Source organism: Cavia porcellus, unplaced genomic scaffold (genome assembly GCF_034190915.1).
Source record: "Cavia porcellus strain 051 isolate PalLab524CR breed Dunkin Hartley unplaced genomic scaffold, mCavPor4.1 scaffold_4, whole genome shotgun sequence".
In the NCBI taxonomy this organism is placed as follows: Eukaryota; Metazoa; Chordata; class Mammalia; order Rodentia; family Caviidae; genus Cavia; species Cavia porcellus.
The window spans coordinates 115,080,937-115,098,602 of NW_026947487.1; the positions used below are offsets into that span (position 1 = coordinate 115,080,937).

A 17,666-nucleotide genomic window follows, 5' to 3' on the forward strand; every position below is an offset into this window, starting at 1 on the left:
GCAGGTTTAGTGACCCACCATGCCTTTACGTAAATAAACTCTTCTCCTGAGAAGACAGAAGCGGCAGCTCAGCGAGTTTCCTTTCTGTCGAGGCCCCCAACGTACCCCCTGTGCCCAGGTCGTAGTCCAAAGTCCTAGCTCGATGGGCGGAGCTTGTAGGTGGTGGGACAAGCCATTGGTGATTTTGAAGACGCTCCGGCGGGAACTGTTGCGGAGAGGGCTGAGGGTATGGGCCGGTAAGACAGCCTCTAGCTCTATGAGGTCGGTCTGCAAAGTGATGAAAGCTTTGAAGAAGTCAGACTCCAGGCCTCTGGGGCGGCTTTTCCATGGCTGCTGTGTGTGTTAAGGTGTAGGACTGGTGCTCAGTCTTGGTCTGGGGGTGGGAGACAGGCTGAAGTGGAAGAGGGCTGTGTGCCGCTTTTTGACGTCACATCCGCCCGTAGTGGGGCAGGGACTTGCCTGGCGAGCGTCTGGGCTTGCATAGCGCTGGAGTGTCACGTGGGAGGCCGATTTAGCCTCGCACAGAGTTGGGACTTTGTTTTGGTCTTTAGTTCCCTTGGCTTCCGTTGCTTTTTATTCATGCAGGCTTTCGCATCACTCCTTATGCTCCCTGTTGCTGCAGTGTTAAGCGCCCAGGAACGTTAGTTAAAAGCTGTTTGTCATAGTTCATTTAACAAATGACATTTGAACATAATACCCAGCACTGTGCTAAAGCGCTAAGGACAAAAAGACTTAAAAAGTCTGTTAAAATTTCGTTAAAGGGTTTTGAAACTGCTGATAAGATGAAGTGCTTTTTAGGTTTTTTTATGGTATTCTGGTGAACCTTACCCACAGTTGAGAATCAAATGAAGTGCTCTTTAAAAATCTTGATCATCGCCGGGCACGGTGGCTCGTGCCTGAAATCCCAGCACTCAGGAAGCTGAGGCAGGAGGATCGTTGCGAGTTCGAGACCAGCCTGTGCTTAAAGTGAGCTTACTGCATAGCAAGACCCGGTCTCAAAAAGAAAAAAAAAAAAAAAAAAAATCTCCATTATGCTTCCTTACAACGCCCTTCTCCCTCCTAAGTATTCTTAGTGGGGGAAGTGTTGGTTTGATATTTCAGCGACTCTTGAACCCTAATCCTTCCCAGATAATTTTCTGTGAAATGCTGCTCATGAAGACTATCTGCTCACTCATTCTATGAATGTTTATCAAGTATATCCGTAAAGGTTCTCAGGCTTGCTATACTTACTAACCTACCAACCTAACAGTTGTAGATGCTAGAGGTTTAGCTATGAATAAGACATTTGTAATGCTCCAGGGCACAATGAAATGTTATGAGTGCAGTAAAATGATCGAGTTCATTTTAGATAGCTCTGGAAAGATAATAAGTAGTGGAGGATGAGGAAATAACTTTGGAATAAATCTGAGGAGAAGATATTTAACTGGTACCTGATGTTACTGGATGAACCTAAAATTGTCCCCCAAAGTCCCATATGCTAAGGGTTGATCTGCACCATGTGGTGCTCCTGGGGGTGGTGAAACCTTCAGGACCTAAGGCCTAGTGAGAGGAGGTCAGGTCACTGGGAGCATGCCTGGGAGGGGGTCTTGGACCCCAGCCACTTCTCCCTGAGACGAACAGTCTGTGTCCACCATGCATTCCTGCCATAGTGTACCATGCTGTCATAATCCCACAGCAACATGGCCAAACCCATGCACTGAAATCTCTGAAACTGTGACCCAAAATAAATCTTTCCTCCTTGTGAGTTGTTTATCTCGGGTATTTGTGACTGCAACAGGAAGCTAACTAACATGCCAGAATTACAACAGGAAATAACCCATGTGAATATGTACAGCAAGAACCTCTAGGCAAGGGCGGTTATCATTCTGTATTATAGAAAATAAGCCAGTATAACTGAAGCTCATAAAGCCAGAGACAGGGAGGCAAGAGCCAGACATGCAAGACCTTATAGATCATGGCGAAGATTTTAGCCTTGAGCATCAGACAGGATGCTTTTGTCTCTGGACGAGGCAGCAAACAAACTTCATTTTCATGGTCCTGATAATGTCCCTACATGTTGGAGACCACAAATTCATAATGGCTGATTTTGCATATTTCCCTCAGGGAGAAAATGGAGGCTTGGGATTGCTGGTACCACCCATTTGAGATTTCCCATTGAGTGTTTAGGAATGAGCCTTCCTCTCCCACCCATTAAGACTAAGATCATGTACACCCTCTTGAGTCATCTCAGGATTACTTTTGCCCACTGAGTCATAAACCTCTGAGTCTTACGCCAAATTGCAATCTTTGGCCAGCGCCACCTACCACTGTATACACCCAGAAAATCGGGGCTGTTTGGAGTGTCAGGGTTTGGCTCATCTGGTGACATCAACTTCCCAGCCACTCATGTCCTGCTACACTGGTCTCTTTTGTTTTATCCTGTCACTGTACCCCTAACACAGGCAATCGGGATTCTTCGCTGGGTCCCCGTTACCTACAGTCATTTATTTGTTTGTTGGGGATCCAACCCAGAACAGAAGATCTTGCAAACAAAGATCTTTATTAACTGACTCTTTATTGCCTGGAGACGTGTTTAAGGGTCAAGAGATGACGGTAGTTCTCCCTTACTTAGTTTCGCTCTCTGCAGGTCAGCTGCCCACAGTCAGCTAAAATGTCACACGGTAAATTCCAGACACAATTCATAAGTTTTAAACCAATTTCATCTCAAAATATTGTTACAATTATTTTATTGTTGTTACTCATCTCCTACTGTGTGTCCTCCTGCCCTTGTGTCCTAGGGCTGCGCTCTCAGAGTATCCCCGATGGACTTGGTGAAAACCTAAGTGACACCATATCCCATCTCTGTTCAGCACCTTCAGAATCAAAGCGACCATCCTCGCAGTGACTTGTGACCTCACTGCCTGTCTACTCCCGCCTTCCTGGAGGCTGCCTGTCCCTGCTCCTCACAGGCCCCAGGGCTTTTGCACTTGCCCTTCCCTCTGCCTGGAAGTTTCTTCCACCCCTTGACTCCTTCTCCTCCAAGGATGGCCTCCAATGTACCTCCTCAAGGCCTAATTCTCTGCCTCCCTCTCACATCGCTCCTGGCCTGCCTAACCCTATCCCATTTTCTCACTTCATTTCTCCCTCTTATTTTGTGAGGTTTTTTAATGACTCTCTCCTCACTAGAATGGATATTGCACCGAGTTTTGTCTTGTGGGATATAGCTGTAACTATTCACAAAGCCCAGAAATACCTGGCCTCCAGGTGCTCGGTCATGGGTTATACAAATCAGGCAGCAGAGGGCAGATAGCACTGGTGTCTCCGCCCTTTTTGTGGAGATGAAGCAAAATACCCGAAACTGCATATTTATGAAAAACAGACGGAGAAAGAGAGAGCACGCAAGCTCACAGTTGCAAGCTTGCCCGTGCAACATCATAGAGGCCTCTGCCGAGGGATGCCTGGCTGAGGGTGGCCTGACGAGAGCTTCATGGTGAGGGCATGTGTGAGATACAATCACATGCACAGAAGAGAGATCGCGTGGTTGGAAAGCAATTGAGAGCTCACTTCATGATCCATTCCGGGTGACTGACCCAGTCCCCTGAAAGAGCACTAACCCCCTCACGGGGTGGCTCCCCTGTGACCATCACCCGCCACTGTCCCCACCTCTTAAACATCCATCACCTCCCTCATTCCATTACAGACCTGACTTCTAGCCATGCACCTTTGGGGGACAGACCCCCCCCAAACCTCAGCAGAACTGTTTTTTTATTTTAGTTCTAACACATTTAACTATATGACTTAAAGTAATTAAATCTTCATGCTGAAGCACTGTTTAAAATGTGGCTAAAAAAAGGGGAAGCGTGGGGCTGGGGATTTAGCTCAGCGGCATAAGCGCCTGCCTTGCAAGCAGGCAGTCGTGGGTTCGATCCCTGGTACCGATAAAAAGGAAAAAGATTTAAAAAGGGGGGGGGGGAGCGTTTAGGTGTTTGACCTCCAAATAAAATCCTGGCAGAAGGGCCAGGGATGTAGCTCAGCAGCATAAGCACCTGCCTGGCAAGCGCAAAGTCCTGAGTTTGGTTCCTGTTACAAAAAAATCCTGGCTGAAAACTTCGGTTAGGTTAAGGTTCTCTATTTGATAAATTCTTTGTTGTGCTCTGTTTTGTTCCAGTACCAGACAGATGGACGTGAATCTTGCTGAATTTGTCAGGAGGACCATCTTAAAAATCCCCATGGCTAAGATGATGACAATCTTAAAAACCTGGGGTTTCTTGTCTGAAAACCAATTGCAAACCCTAAACTTCAAGCAGAGGAAAGACTCTTTCGCTCAGGACTTGATTCTGCAGTGCGAGGTAACAGTGTACAAAGTATGAACCTCAGGACCGGGGACACGGCTCACTGTTACAGTAACACGCTGCCCTTCTGCATCTCCCTTTCTGAACGGTAGCAGAAAGCGCCACTTAGCTGTATTAATTGGCTTTTAATAAGATATGCTTAGCTGAGTGTGGTGGTGCGCGCTTATAATCCCGGCACTCGGGAGGCTGAGGCAGGAGAATTCCCATGAGTTCCAGGCCAGCCTGCACTACATAGTGAAACCGTGGGCCGGGGATTTAGCTCAGTGGCATAAGTGCCTGCCTGTTAAGCACGAGGTCGTGAGTTCAATCCCCATTACCAAAAAAAAAGATTTGATCATAATGAAATTCTGTCTCAAAAAGAAAAGAAATGCTCACAAATCAGGAAGACAAAAAAAAAAAAATACCAGAGAGAAAAGTGTATTGATTTTACTTACTTGGTTTTTTATTACTTTAAAATAATTTCAGGGGCTGGGGATGTAGCTCAGAGGCATGGCACCTGTCTGGCAAGCACAAGGTCCTCAGTCTGATTCCCAGTTCCAGGAAAAAAAAAAAAAACAGTTAAAAGAATTTCAGACTCAGAAAAGTTGCAAGTGGAGTACAAAGGATCCTCGTGCTCCGGGGTGTCTTTCCCTCATTTGTTGGGTTGTTTTTCTTTTGAAGCAGGTCTCACTATGTTCTAGTCTTGCCTGAAAATCACACTATAGCCCACCATCCCTGGCTTTCCTCATTTTGTTTTTAAATAAAAATAATTAAAATTTTAAAATGTTTGGCCTAAAACATCGTACTTCTGAAACTGACACTGAAAAAACAATTTAGAATAAAAAGGCATATGTTACTAATATTAAGATACTAATATTAAGATAATATAATTTAGAATAAAAAGTTATATGTTACTAATATTAAGTATTTACATATTATGTAATTGTACATAACTGAGCATTGTTTTAAAAACAAAAACATTGAATCCAAATGCATGTTGATGAGTGATTCATCCATAGCAAAACAGTCCTTGTGTACAACCTTCTTTGTGTACAACACTGAAAGAAACTGAACCAGGCGTACGGGCTCATGTCAGTACACAGCACTTGGGAGGCTGAGGCAGGAGGATTGCAGCAAGTTCAAGGCCAGCCTGAAGGACATAGCGAGACCCTGTCTCCAAAATAAAAAGAAGAAAAACGCAAAGTTATGTCCACATTCAGATAAACTCTAGGAAACACCTGTAGTGACAAGAAGCAGGGCTGGGTTGCCTCACATCCAAGGGTTGAGAGGGAGGGAGGTGGAGGCTGAAAATGGTAGAATTCGGGGGCCAGAAGGAGGCGCAAGAAAATCTGGGGATCTGCTGTTCACCGTCTTGACTGTGGCGATGGTTGCCCCGGTCCACGAGCTTGAGGGAGGAAGGCTTGGGTCCTGCTCATCCCCCCATGCCGAGTTCCCTTAGGGAAGCACAGTTGTGGCGAACTGAGACATTACTGTGTTCACCAGTCACAACTTGCAAATCGCAAGCTTAACTGTGCAACTTTTACTGTATGTTAATTATACTCTAATAAATAGGTTTTTTTAAAAAGGAAAAAATTCAAAGTGATACATGAAGACTAAATTCAGGGAGAAGAGCTGTAAATACCCGGACAGAGAAAGGAAGCAGTCCTGTCTGTGGAAACCTAGATGGAGACGCTTGCCCTGCCCTAAGTAATGCTGAAATCTGCTCCCTTAAAGCAGCCAGCACCAAACCCCCGCCAGCTTTCCGCAACAGTTTGTCCTTTCTTTCAGGAGAACCGCGCAACTATCAGTGACGTGGCCCTTTTAGACATCGTGTGTAAGTTTGGTGATTTATACTTCCCCGGTCAGTTTCATATGTAAGAATGCAGATTCTAGGGTCGAGGAGACCTGGTGTCCCCTCTCTGTCTGTCCCTTATCTGTCTTGGGCCCTTTGCCAAATTGCACTGCTACTAATTTTCAGACTCCTTGCTAAATAGAGATCATCAGAGCCTGTTTCGTGGGGGCATTTGAGGAATTCAGTGAAGCGATATCTGCAGAACTCTTAGCCAGTCCCTGGCATATCCTAAGCACAAAATAGGTATTTGTTGCAGTGTATAGTATTATAGAACTAGGAAGTATATTTCTGAAGATTTGTTACTACAGTGTAGCATTGGTTTGAAAAATTTATTTTGTTTCCTTTTGCTTTGTGTTTTATTCAGCAGGTAGCATAGGGTAGGCAGGGTCTAGGAACACAGATCCAAGCTCTGGATTTCCCAGCTTGCTTACGTGGCTCCATAGGAGCCCTGGGGGAGGGCAGGGGACATCTCTGTGCCCCAGTATGTCCATCTGACAAAGCTGTGCAAAAAGGACTATCACACAGTTGTGATCAGAATTAAAGAAAAGCACATAGTTAGTACTAAGAACAAAGCCTGGTTAGCTACCAGTTGATGGCTGTCATTATATGCTAACTTCTGCGTGGCATGGAAGTATCCCCAAGCCCACCTTTATCCCTTTAACAGCACTTGGGCCCAGTGTGACATGGCGGCCACTTACTGTGTTAGACAGAAAAGCAGGTGATGCATTATAGAAACACAGCTGTAGGACCAGGGGTATAGCTCAGCGGCACAGCACCAGCCTGGCAGGCGCGAGGTCCTGAGTTCGATTCCGTATATAAGCACATTACTTCAAAGCTCCAAGACAGACTGTTAAGTAATAAATGTTTCCTTTCTCAGACACACAAGTTCATCAGCACCAGAAAATTTGGAATGTTTTTCACATGAACAGAAAACCAGGTAATATCTCCCATTCTAAATCGTGTTTCAGAACAATGTAAAAGTCAGCAGAACCGTGTCTTCTCGCGTTTCTCAGCACACGAGGCAGCTGCTCCTGTCCCCGCAGTGCCCTGCCCAAGGCACAGGCAGCGTTTGTGTGATCTCGTCGTCTGCGCTCTGAGTTTGCACGAAACGCCTCGCTTCAGGGTTCTCTGCAAATCTTTCTATTGAAGACGTTGTTGCTCCCTTCATTTCTGCTTTTCTTTGCCCTTTGACAGATGAAGAGGTTGACATTTTTGATATGGAAGAATTCAAACGCACATTTAAGAAAATTCTTCACAGAGCGTTAAAAAATGTAAGAATAAAATTCATCCAAATTTCCATGAAATTCAGTTTAATGACGTCTGTGCGGTTGACATGTGCCACTGTCTGGGGATAGTTTTGTTTGTGTCTTTGTTTGTTTTTGAGACAAGGTCTTGCTGTCTAGAAATTCAGTTAGTCACATTCCATACTCTGCTACTCCATGCGAAAGACAAACCCTAAAAGCTCTAAAACTGTAAACAAGAATAATGAAAATGAAAATCCTCCCCTCTCCTCTCCCCGGCCGCTTAGACCTGGCTGCCCTTCCCCAGTGGAGCTCTGCAGTGACCCAGCTCCTCCGTCGGCCCCTCCAGTGCACCAGCAAGGGGCCCATGTGGTGGTCACTGCAGCTCTGATCTTACCTAACTTCGATGACTCTCTGACCTCTAGCCTCTGACGTTGGTCAGTGCCTCTCTGGAGACCCATGACGTACAGGCATTTTTGCTTTTGTAGTGGGCAGCAAGGACACTGCAGACAGACCTCTTCTGGGGCAGGCATGGTGGTGCATGCCTATAACCCCAGCACTCAGGAGGCTGAGGCAGGAGGAGCACCATGACTTTGAGGCCAGCCTGGGCTACATGGTGAATTGAAAGCTAGCCGGAACTACATAACAAGACCGTGTCTCAAAACAACAACAAAAGAATGAGACCTCTTCTGTTCCAAGCAGTAGTGGCCCCGGAAACCCCCCAAAGGGGCCAAGCTCACACTGCTCACTAGGGAAGCCAGACAGCTCTGCGCCTCCGTGTCCTGGGCTGCAGAGAATCCCTGGCCTGCTGCTTTGAGGGGATTTGGCAAAGCAGCTAGCAACAAAGTGGGCGGTTTGCTAGCACCAGCAGCCGCCGTAACAGCCTGCTTTTCCTGGCGTGGAGGCAGGGGAGGAGGTAAAGAGCACATGGGCCAAGTGTGCCTGGCTCACGTTCCCTTTGCAGAGTCAGACCACGCGGGCTGAGCAAGGCTGTCAGACTCCAGTTCGATTGCTAATCGTGTTTCCAGGGTTAGAAAGGCCCGAAGTTATCCAGGAAACAGAAAACAAGTAGAACTTATGAATCCCGACCATAGAACATTTCTTTAAGTAGACTTTAGCCGAGCTGATGTTGAAAACCACTAGGATCAAAGCCGGGCGCCTGCATTTGGAAGGCTGAGGCAGGAGGATTGCTGTGAGTTCAAGACTAGCCTGGGGTACAAAGTGAGCTCAAGGCCAGCCTGAACTGCATAGTAAGAGCCTGTCTCAAAAAGATAAAAAAAAAAACCCAAAACACTAGGATTAGACATGCCATGATCCCAGCTACCTGAGAGGGTAAGACAAGAGGATTACAGCTGCCAGGGAATCCCAGCACTCAGGAGGCTGAGTCAGGAGGATCTCTGCGAGTTCAAGGTCAGCCTGAACTGCACAGCAAGACTGTCTCAAAAAAAATTTTTTTGACACTAGCCTGACCTGATCTCAAATAAAAAGGACCAGGGATGTAGTTCTAAGGTAGTAGCCCTGATTTCAATCTCCAGTATTGAAAAGAATTTTTTTTAACTGCTATCTTATTTGTAAAGTTAGCTTCAAAAACTCTTATATAGGTGAAGGAACACTACTTAGCACAAATCCAAGAAATTATTGAAAAATACTGAAATATCTGATTGTAAGTTTTTGTTTGATTGGTTGGTTTGTTTTGGTTTTGTTTGTTTTGGACACCAGGGGTTGAACTCATGACCTTTCCAGGCAGGCGCTGTGCCACTGAGCTAAATCCCTGGACCCGAACATAGGTTTTTTAAGACACTCGTTGCCTTCCAGAAGACTTTGAAAGGCATCAACTCGTGTTTACAAAAGAATCAAAAACTGTCTTCCCGGGGCAGGCAGTCGTGAGTTCGATCCCTGGTACCAATAAAAATGAAAAAGACAAAAAAACAAAAAAAAAAAAAACTGTCTTCCCAAAGATACCAAAACCCTCATTAAAAGTAGGAGACAAGGGGGGCTGGGGAAAGAAACAAAAAAAAAGTAAGAGACGAAACTGCCAGGTCTCGATCTGCGTGCCCTACCGTAGTGGGGTCCACTGCTCCCCGAAAGCACCTGCAGCTGGTGCCACAGTGAGATGCAGCAGAGAACCCGCACTCTCCTCCTCAGGTGACGGTGAGCTTCCGGGACGCCGAGGACGACTCGGTCTGGATTCGAATCGCCTGGGGAACTCAGCACAAAAAGCCCAACCAGTACAAACCCACCTACGTGGTGTACCGCTCACAGACCCCGTACGCCTTCACCTCGTCCTCCCCGCTGAAGGGCGTTGTGCCCCTTCTGGGCCAGGTATGCAGGGAGCCCCGCTTAGCTGCCCTGTTTGCTCATCTCGCCTCCGCGGTGTCGCACACCCTCAGCGTCTGCTGGGGGACACCACACTGAAGTTCTAGTCTCCTGCAAGGAGCAGGGATTGCTTCTCTACAAGTGGTATTAATTTGGTGCTCTTCTGCTTTGTCTTTGTTGTTGTTGTTTTTGTTTTAGGGGTTTTTTTTTGTTTGTTTTTGTTTTTTTGGTACCAGGGACCGAACTCACAACCTGATACTTGCCAGGCAGGCGCTTATGTCGCTGAGCTACATCCCTGGCTCTCCTTTGTCTTATAATCTAAAAGAATACGTGCTGCATGTTAAAAAAAAAATGCAGCCAACACAGAAGTCTCAAAAGTCTCTAAAAACCTCCAGCTCTTTCCCTTTCTCATTTAGCCCCTATTTGATATTTCTTTTCAAAACACATTTTATCACCAAAACCAGGATAGTGCATGTATAGGGTTAGTGATTTGCTCTTTTTACTGAATAGAATATGTCCCTAGGGTCACATACAGTGTTTTGCCATGACCATATAATCTGCCTGTTAATGACCTTTATTGTCATTTGTAATCATTGTCCCCATGTTCCATACACAAAAACATCTTTAACACAACGTAGGGCCAGAGATAGAGCTCAGCGGCACAGTGCTTTCCTGGCAAGCTAAGTTCATGAGTTTGATTCCCGGTACCAAAAAAAGAGAGAGACAGCCTTAGAACACGTCGTCGTCTTCATCCAGAACCTGTCTCTTTCTGGTTCTGCCTTGGGTTTCAGCATCTTTTTCCAGGGTGAGCAGCCTCCCTAAATGGGCCGAGGCAGCCTGGACTACCTAGAAATACTCTTGTCTCAAAAAAAAAAAAAAAAGGATTCTCGGGATTTCTTTTCACCCTTAAATGAAAACTATTCACTGATAACAGCGCCTGTTGACAAATGTGATGAGAACCAACAGTAACCGTAACAGCCACTCTGATTTTTACGTCTAAGGCACTGATGACCGCCAGCAGACACCATCAGATCGTGCAAATGGACCTGAGAAGCCGGCACCTGGACTCTCTCAAGGCTATCGTTTTTAAACAGTTCAACCAGGTGAGCCAATCGGTGATGCTTTTCAAGCTGAAGCCTGTTGGAAAGGAGCTGGGGCCACTTGAGCAGGTGGGGGGGCCACTTCAGGTGCCAGCGGAGTGAAGGAAGCTTTCATTCGTTCACATGAAACGTACTGATTCTCATATTGTCACCTTATAGTTGTGTTTATACCACTCAGGTCATCGTTGGCTGTTGTAGATCCCGGTATCCAGACCACTTTCCCCAATTAAGATTTATTTCCTCTTTGCAGTAACCTGACTCTGTCTTAAATACATGATTCTGTTTTGCAAGAAACAATTATTTTGTTTCTTTGGGACAATTATTTTGTCCCAAGCAGGTGACATAAAGTGTTGAAATTACAAAGGGGCAAACATGGATTAAGCCCTCCAGCTGATTTTCTGAAATGATCCACATGTATCGTTCCCCCTTGATGAGAACAGATCTGTCCTTACAGGCTCAGGTTTTCTCTGCTATACGACAGCTGTCTGCTCGTGTGTTCAGACTCTGTCAGTAGACAGTGACTGCTCTGTGTGTATCTTAAGTAGAAAGAAGCGATAGGTCTCTGAAAGTTGCCCTTCTTTCTGGTTGGTTAGTTGACTGATTGGTTGATTGTTTAATTGGGTGGTTGGTTGATTGGTTGGCTGCTTTGAGACAGCATCTCATTATGTAGCCCAGGCTGGCTTCACACTCACAGCGATCCTCCTGTCTAACCCTCCTGAGTGCTAGGATGACAGGTGTGCACCACCACACCCGGCTTGCAAATTGCTCTTTAAGGAAAACAGTTGTACCGTAAGAAGTTAGGTCATGATTGTCTCCCGTCACCTTCTGTCACCCACCCTCCCCGTGAATTGGTAGGTGCTGTTTTGCTGTAATGGGGGGAAATGGACATTGTCAGACATTCTATTATAAAAGCAGTGGCTTCGTGGGGGGAAGGTGGAAGAGATTCAGACTTATGGGGGGACATTTTTCTGGAAGGGGCTGCTTTTGGGTGTGGAGGTAAAACAGAAGTGTCACGTGGCTGGTGCTGCCTTTGAGTCCTCTAGGCTCTCAACTCCTGCCACACCGGATCCATTTTCAGGATAGCAAAGTAGAGTTCCCCAAACAAAAGCCACATCCGAGGCCCCCACGGTCTCTGTCACCTCTGTATCCTAGGAACAGTGCTCAATACTAACTTTATAGGGTGCTCCACGGCTTTTCTAAACTGCCTGATCCATGTTTGTAGTTTCAAACCAACTAATGTCTGCACTTCAAGGTGTTGTGAAACACTCACATGATTTGTTTCCTTTTTCCCCTAGGAATTTGAAAATCACAACTCTATAACACCTCTTCAGGAAGGAACCCTTGGACTAGATATAAACAGTATGTATGCTTTAGGATAAAACTGAAGTATGGCCGAGAACGTGCCATGTGCTCATAATCCCAGCACTCAGGAGGCTGAGGCAGGCGAACTGCTGCAAATTCAAGGCCAGCCAGAACCACATAGCAAGACCCTATCTCAAAAAACAAAAAAACTGAAATGTGAAGTGCATCCTTTCCTCTCTTTAGTTTTTGTTATTGAGTAAAAGGCACATATGTACATAGGTCCTGATACACAACTATTCGCTGTTTTTAGAAAAACTAAAAAAGTGAATACCCATTGGAGGACAGCCAGGCTGGCTCAGGTCTCCCTTAGAATTTACTAGAATGGCATCCAGTAGCAGTGACAGTGGAGGGACTGGCTGGCACCTGCTGAGCTTCCCTGGTGCCAGTCCCCACCCTAAGATGTTTATGTGCATTATTTGCTCAGGCTGTGCAGCAGCCCGTTAATGAGTGCTAACTCTCGGGGACCCGGGTTTCCTGGAGGCTTGGAAGCTCAGGTGCCGTCACACAGGCAGGAGGCGGCAAGGCACAGGTGGAATCCGTCTGTGCCTGAGCGTGGCGCTGCCCCCACAGTTTCTAGGGGTCACAGTACAGGACTCCCCCTAGCAAACCCAAGAGGACAGAGTATGAAACACAAACATGGATCAGGTAGTTCAGAAAGGCCATGAGCACCCTATAAACTTAGAAAAACTGAGAACCTTCGTATCTTCTAGCAGCAGTTAAGCAATGAAAGGAAATGGTACAGCTGTTTATGCACACAGCATTTACAGCGTTACAGTGGCATGGGAACCACTATTAATGTCACGCTCACAAAAGAAAGTGGGATACTGAATTGTGTGTATTTTATAGGCCTAGCTTAAAAAAAAATATATATATATATATGCATCTGTATTTTTACTTACTGTAAAAAGAGCTAGATAAACCAGGATATAACTCAGCAGCACAACACCTAGTTGGCAAGCACAAGGTCCCGATTTCATTTCCTCGTACCAAAGGAAGAAAAGAGCTGGACAGAAATACATTAAAATGTTACCAGCGTTCATCTCTGGGTGGTGGAATTTGGGGATCATTTTTATTGTCTTTTAATGACAAGCCTGTCATTTCTACCTGCTCTACATAACAAATTATTAGCAATCCAAAGGAACCACACACGTTATTTTAAGTTACACCAATCATGTGAAAGCTGAGGAATGGGAAAGGATTCTGTGAGTATATTGCTAATGTCTGTTTCATTCGAAATCCTCTCCCTCTAGTGGATTCAAGGATCATTCATGAAAACACCGTAGAAAAAGAAAGGGTCTGGAGAGTAACACAGGAAACGTTTGGGGTCAGCCCTCCGCCTCAGCTGGAATTTGCACAGTACAAGGTAGGAAGCTGCAGGCCACATTCCTGTGGGCTGGGAGCTTTTTTAAAAAACGAACAACAACCCGAAACGTTCCGTTTTCATTTACCACTTCAGTATGTTCCCCTGCCAGCACAAGCAAAGGGTGCCTTTGGAAATTCTGCATTTGCTGCTGCATTTTGTCTCGCATGTTAATTCAGGGATAAATGCCTGGCTGTGAGCTGTATTTTGCAGGGAGGGGGGTGTAGTTTATACCTTCCAGCATGTCCACAGCGAGGCCAGTACTCAGCACATACTAGGTGCTCATAAATGCTCACTGAAGGAGAGAGTGCCTAAATGAGACATATCATACCTTACGTAGCCTCATGGGCATTGCATGGAGGAAAATCTAGTAGCCTAGGTACACTGCAGACGAAGCTTGTCCCGCTGCCCACTGGGAGGGCCAGTTAGTGGGCGCTGGGTGGTCACACAGGCTCCTCGGCACCACTAGAGGAACATGAAGTTTCTATCGTGCTCTCCCTAATCTGAGTCCATGATCGTACTTACAGCCCCTTCTTCCCCCAGATCCTCCAAACAAGTGTGTCTTTGGGTTCCTACAGCCGCTTCTGCAGCACACACTTAAAATCTGCTATGCAGAGGCCAAGGAGATAGCTTAGCGGCACAGCACCTGCCCAGCAAGTGCAAGGTCCTGAGTTCAATTCCCAGCACCTCCCCACCAAAAAAAATCTGCCATTCATCTGCTCACTCAGGCCCAAAGCCTGATGGGTTGATTAGTTTCTAGTGAGAGAAGTTGATCGAAACCTTTCAAGTTGGGTTCTCCTGATAGCAGGTTTTACCTGAGCTCCTATAAACAGCTCATTACTAGGACACTGGCCTTCAGTGTGTGGTCCCGAGACTGCCAGAATCGGTGTCTCTCGGAATGTGGAGGACGAGTGGGCTCTTGGTCCTGTCCCCGGGTCGGGGCGGTGGGACCTGTCCCCAGCCCTCAGGTCTGGGATGCGGATTCACAACGCTCCCCTGTGCACCCCTCTCAGGATGGCTGTCTTTTGAATCTAGGTACACATTTATTCATACGTGCTACTAGTTTTTCCATACCCCTTCTACTTTAGAAAATCTACATCTTTAGAAAATTGGTCAGACTGTTGCGGTGAACATCCATTTTTTTCTTTGCTAATTCACCAACTGTTAAATTCTGCCACAATTTGTTTTGCTCTTTATTCTAAAGCATGTGAATTACTTGCAGACATTATTTATTGCCCAAATATTTCATCGTATTGTCTCTTTTTGTTTTTTAGTACTAGGGATCAAACTCATGACCTCACTTGCCAGGCAGGCACTTAAACGCCATTGAGATAAATCCCTGGCCCTCTCTCTATATTTAAGAATCATGTTAAACTTAAAAATAAAATTTGAGGGCCAGATTAGCTCAGCAGTGTAAGTGCCTGCTTGGCAAGGACAAGGTCAGGAGTTCAATGCCTGGTACAAAAAAATTAATTGGGCTGGGGATTTAGCTCAGCGGCATAAGCGCCTGCCTTGCAAGCAGGCAGTCATGAGTTCAATCCCCGGTACCGATAAAAAAAAAAAAAAAAATTAAATTAAATTTGAGGCTGTGTATGGTGGCACATGCCTGTAATCCCAGCACTGCGGAGGCTGAAGCAGGAGGGTACTATGAGTTCAAGCCTGGGCTGCACAGTGAGCTCAGGACCACCCTGAACTACATAGTGAGACCCTGTGTTAGAAAACTTAAATAAATAATATATAAGTAAATAAATAATAGTATATATTATATAATATGTTAAGAAATAATTATAAGTAAAGAAATACATATTTGAAGGGGAGGGAAAGGGGAAATAAAATGAATTAAGATGTGTTATATACATGCACTAATGTAATCCTGTAATGATGAATGTAATCATTACGTACCACAGACATGTACTAATAAAAATAAAAATTTAAGTTAAAGAGCTAGGGATTTAGCTCAGCGGTGTAAGCGCCTGCCTGGCAAGCACAAGGTTGTGAGTAATTAATTAATTTTAATTAAAATTTAAAAAATTGAAATGAACTGTAAAGGCCAAGTACCTACAGAGATGGTAGCCCTGTGATATTTGACTATGGGAAGGAATTGTAATAATGCTTTTAGTATGGTGATGGCATCAGGGTTTGAGAGTCTCTTCAGGTCTCGTTTAAATACTCACTGAAACCTTTGCAGACAGAGTGGCTGTGTCTTGGATTTGCATCAGCACCGCCCAGTGGGGTGGGCCAGAGGGCACACCAGATTGGCCACCAGCTGGGAACTGACTCAGCTGGGTGCTGTGCACCTGGGAGTCACACTGCGCCTTAGTCCTGTATGTGTTTTAAATCTTCCCTGTAAGAAACTAAAAAGAGCTGCCTCGGTGGCTCAAAAGACACAGCACTGTCATATTGAAATGACAACTTTCAAAAGCTAGCACTAAAAAAAAAAATAAAAAAGAAAAAGAAAATGGGGCTGGGGATTTACTCAGCGGCACAAGCGCCTGCCTTGCAAGCAGGCAGTCATGAGTTCAATCCCCGGTACGGATAAAAACGAAAAAGACAAAAAAAAAAGCTAGCACTGACTTTCCTTCAAGAATGCAAACGGTAAAGGCCACCTGGGGGCGGCGCTGGCCCGCAGCATCTCCTGGGGCCGGGTGCTGCGAAGGCTGGCAAGGCTGGCGTTGGGTCCCTTCCATGTGCCGGTTGCAGTTAGCAAATTAAATGGTCTCCACCTCTACTGACGCCTGTTTCCTCATGCAAAGATTTAGTCAGATGCACCATCTGGTTTCATTAGCTTCTGCTAGTCCAGTGGATAACATCAAATAGTCATTTATTAATGTGTTTTTTGATAGCTTGAGACGAAGTTCAAAGGTGACTTATGTGGAGGCATCTTGGCCGACAGGGAAGAGCCCCTCCGGTGCCTGATAAAGTTCTCTAGCCCGAATCTTTTGGAAGCGCTGAAATGCTTAGCTCCAGCTGGTGAGTGGTCAGCTTAATTTATGAGCTAGACAAGTTAACACAGACTCCGTGGGACCCCCTGTTGCTCATGAATCACCTCTGGGCTTTCCTGTCACACCCAGGTTTGCAGATCTGCTTCTGTGCTGCATGTGGGGAGGGCTCCTGGTCTACCCTCTAATCTAGGCCATTTTTAAATGCCTGATCCTGTGTTCGCCACGTTATTATTTTAATTTTCTTCTGTTTTAAATTTCAGGTATTGCAGACGCTCCGCTTTCTCCATTGCTCACCTGCATACCCAACAAGGCAATGAATTATTTTAAAATTAGAGATAAATAAGATGTATGTGGTTTTATAAGCCCAGGGGCGCCTCGATCACATGGCACATGCATTCCAGTTCCTGGCTAGCTGGACAGCGCCTGTCTGTAAACCCGCTTTTTAGAAACTGATCTAAATCTGGAAATGGCCCTACAAGTATTGGGGCTGTTCCCCCCTCCCCACCTGCACCGTTTTCTGATAAGCAGAGCAGGAGTGGGCAGTGATGTGTCACGGGGTATATGTTTGGCTCCGGGTTGAGCCTGGGTGCCGGGTGCTGTGAAGTCAAGCATGCAGCACCATGGCTGAGCCTGTGGCTGTCGTGTCTGGTGACCTTTTGCCCACTCCTGCCTCTCCACAGTCCTGGGAGGTTTAGTGCCAGTTGCTGGTGACGAGATTTTCTGCTAAGCCTCAGATCACAGGAAGAAGCACCCAACTCTGCACTTCTAGGTATTGGGCCATTCAGAGGCTAAAGCGTCCACTGATTGGTTATTGCAGGAGGTGGCACAGCCACTGATTGGCTCACATAAAGCAGTTGTTTCACTGTAAATCTGATACTTTTCATAGTGTAATTTATCACACCTGTGACATTCAAACTGACATTGTACTGATTTGTGAATAATAAAGATACTGTATTGAAAAACTGCTATACTAGTTACTTTACTTTTGATGAAAATCCTTCCGTGAACCAGGCATGGAGGCGCACACCTGAAATCCTAGTGCTCAAGGGGCTGAGGCAGGAGGATCACTGTGGATTCGAGACCAGCCTGGTTTACATAGCAACACGCTGTCTCAAAAAGAAAATCCTTCTGTGATTACCACTAAATAGCATGTTCTTATATACCATTTTAAAATATATTCCTA

General features: G+C 45.7%; 1 protein-coding gene across 2 annotated transcripts; it reads left to right on the top strand.

Moving 5' to 3' along the window:
- The first annotated feature begins 20 nt into the window (after positions 1-20).
- Positions 21-17,447, top strand: Cenpn (centromere protein N). 2 transcript variants are annotated; one of them, XM_063247700.1, is made up of 11 exons: positions 21-261; positions 4,148-4,328; positions 6,099-6,144; positions 7,040-7,099; positions 7,357-7,433; positions 9,549-9,725; positions 10,721-10,822; positions 12,115-12,178; positions 13,432-13,544; positions 16,385-16,511; positions 16,744-17,447. In XM_063247700.1, exons 1-11 carry the CDS (start codon positions 143-145, stop codon positions 16,824-16,826), a joined length of 1,149 nt encoding a protein of 382 aa, XP_063103770.1. In that variant the 5' UTR covers positions 21-142; the 3' UTR covers positions 16,827-17,447. The 2 variants fall into 2 exon arrangements, with proteins under 2 accessions (XP_063103770.1, XP_003462895.2); XM_003462847.4 differs by having other exon boundaries at positions 130-236.
- The last annotated feature ends 219 nt before the right edge of the window (positions 17,448-17,666 follow it).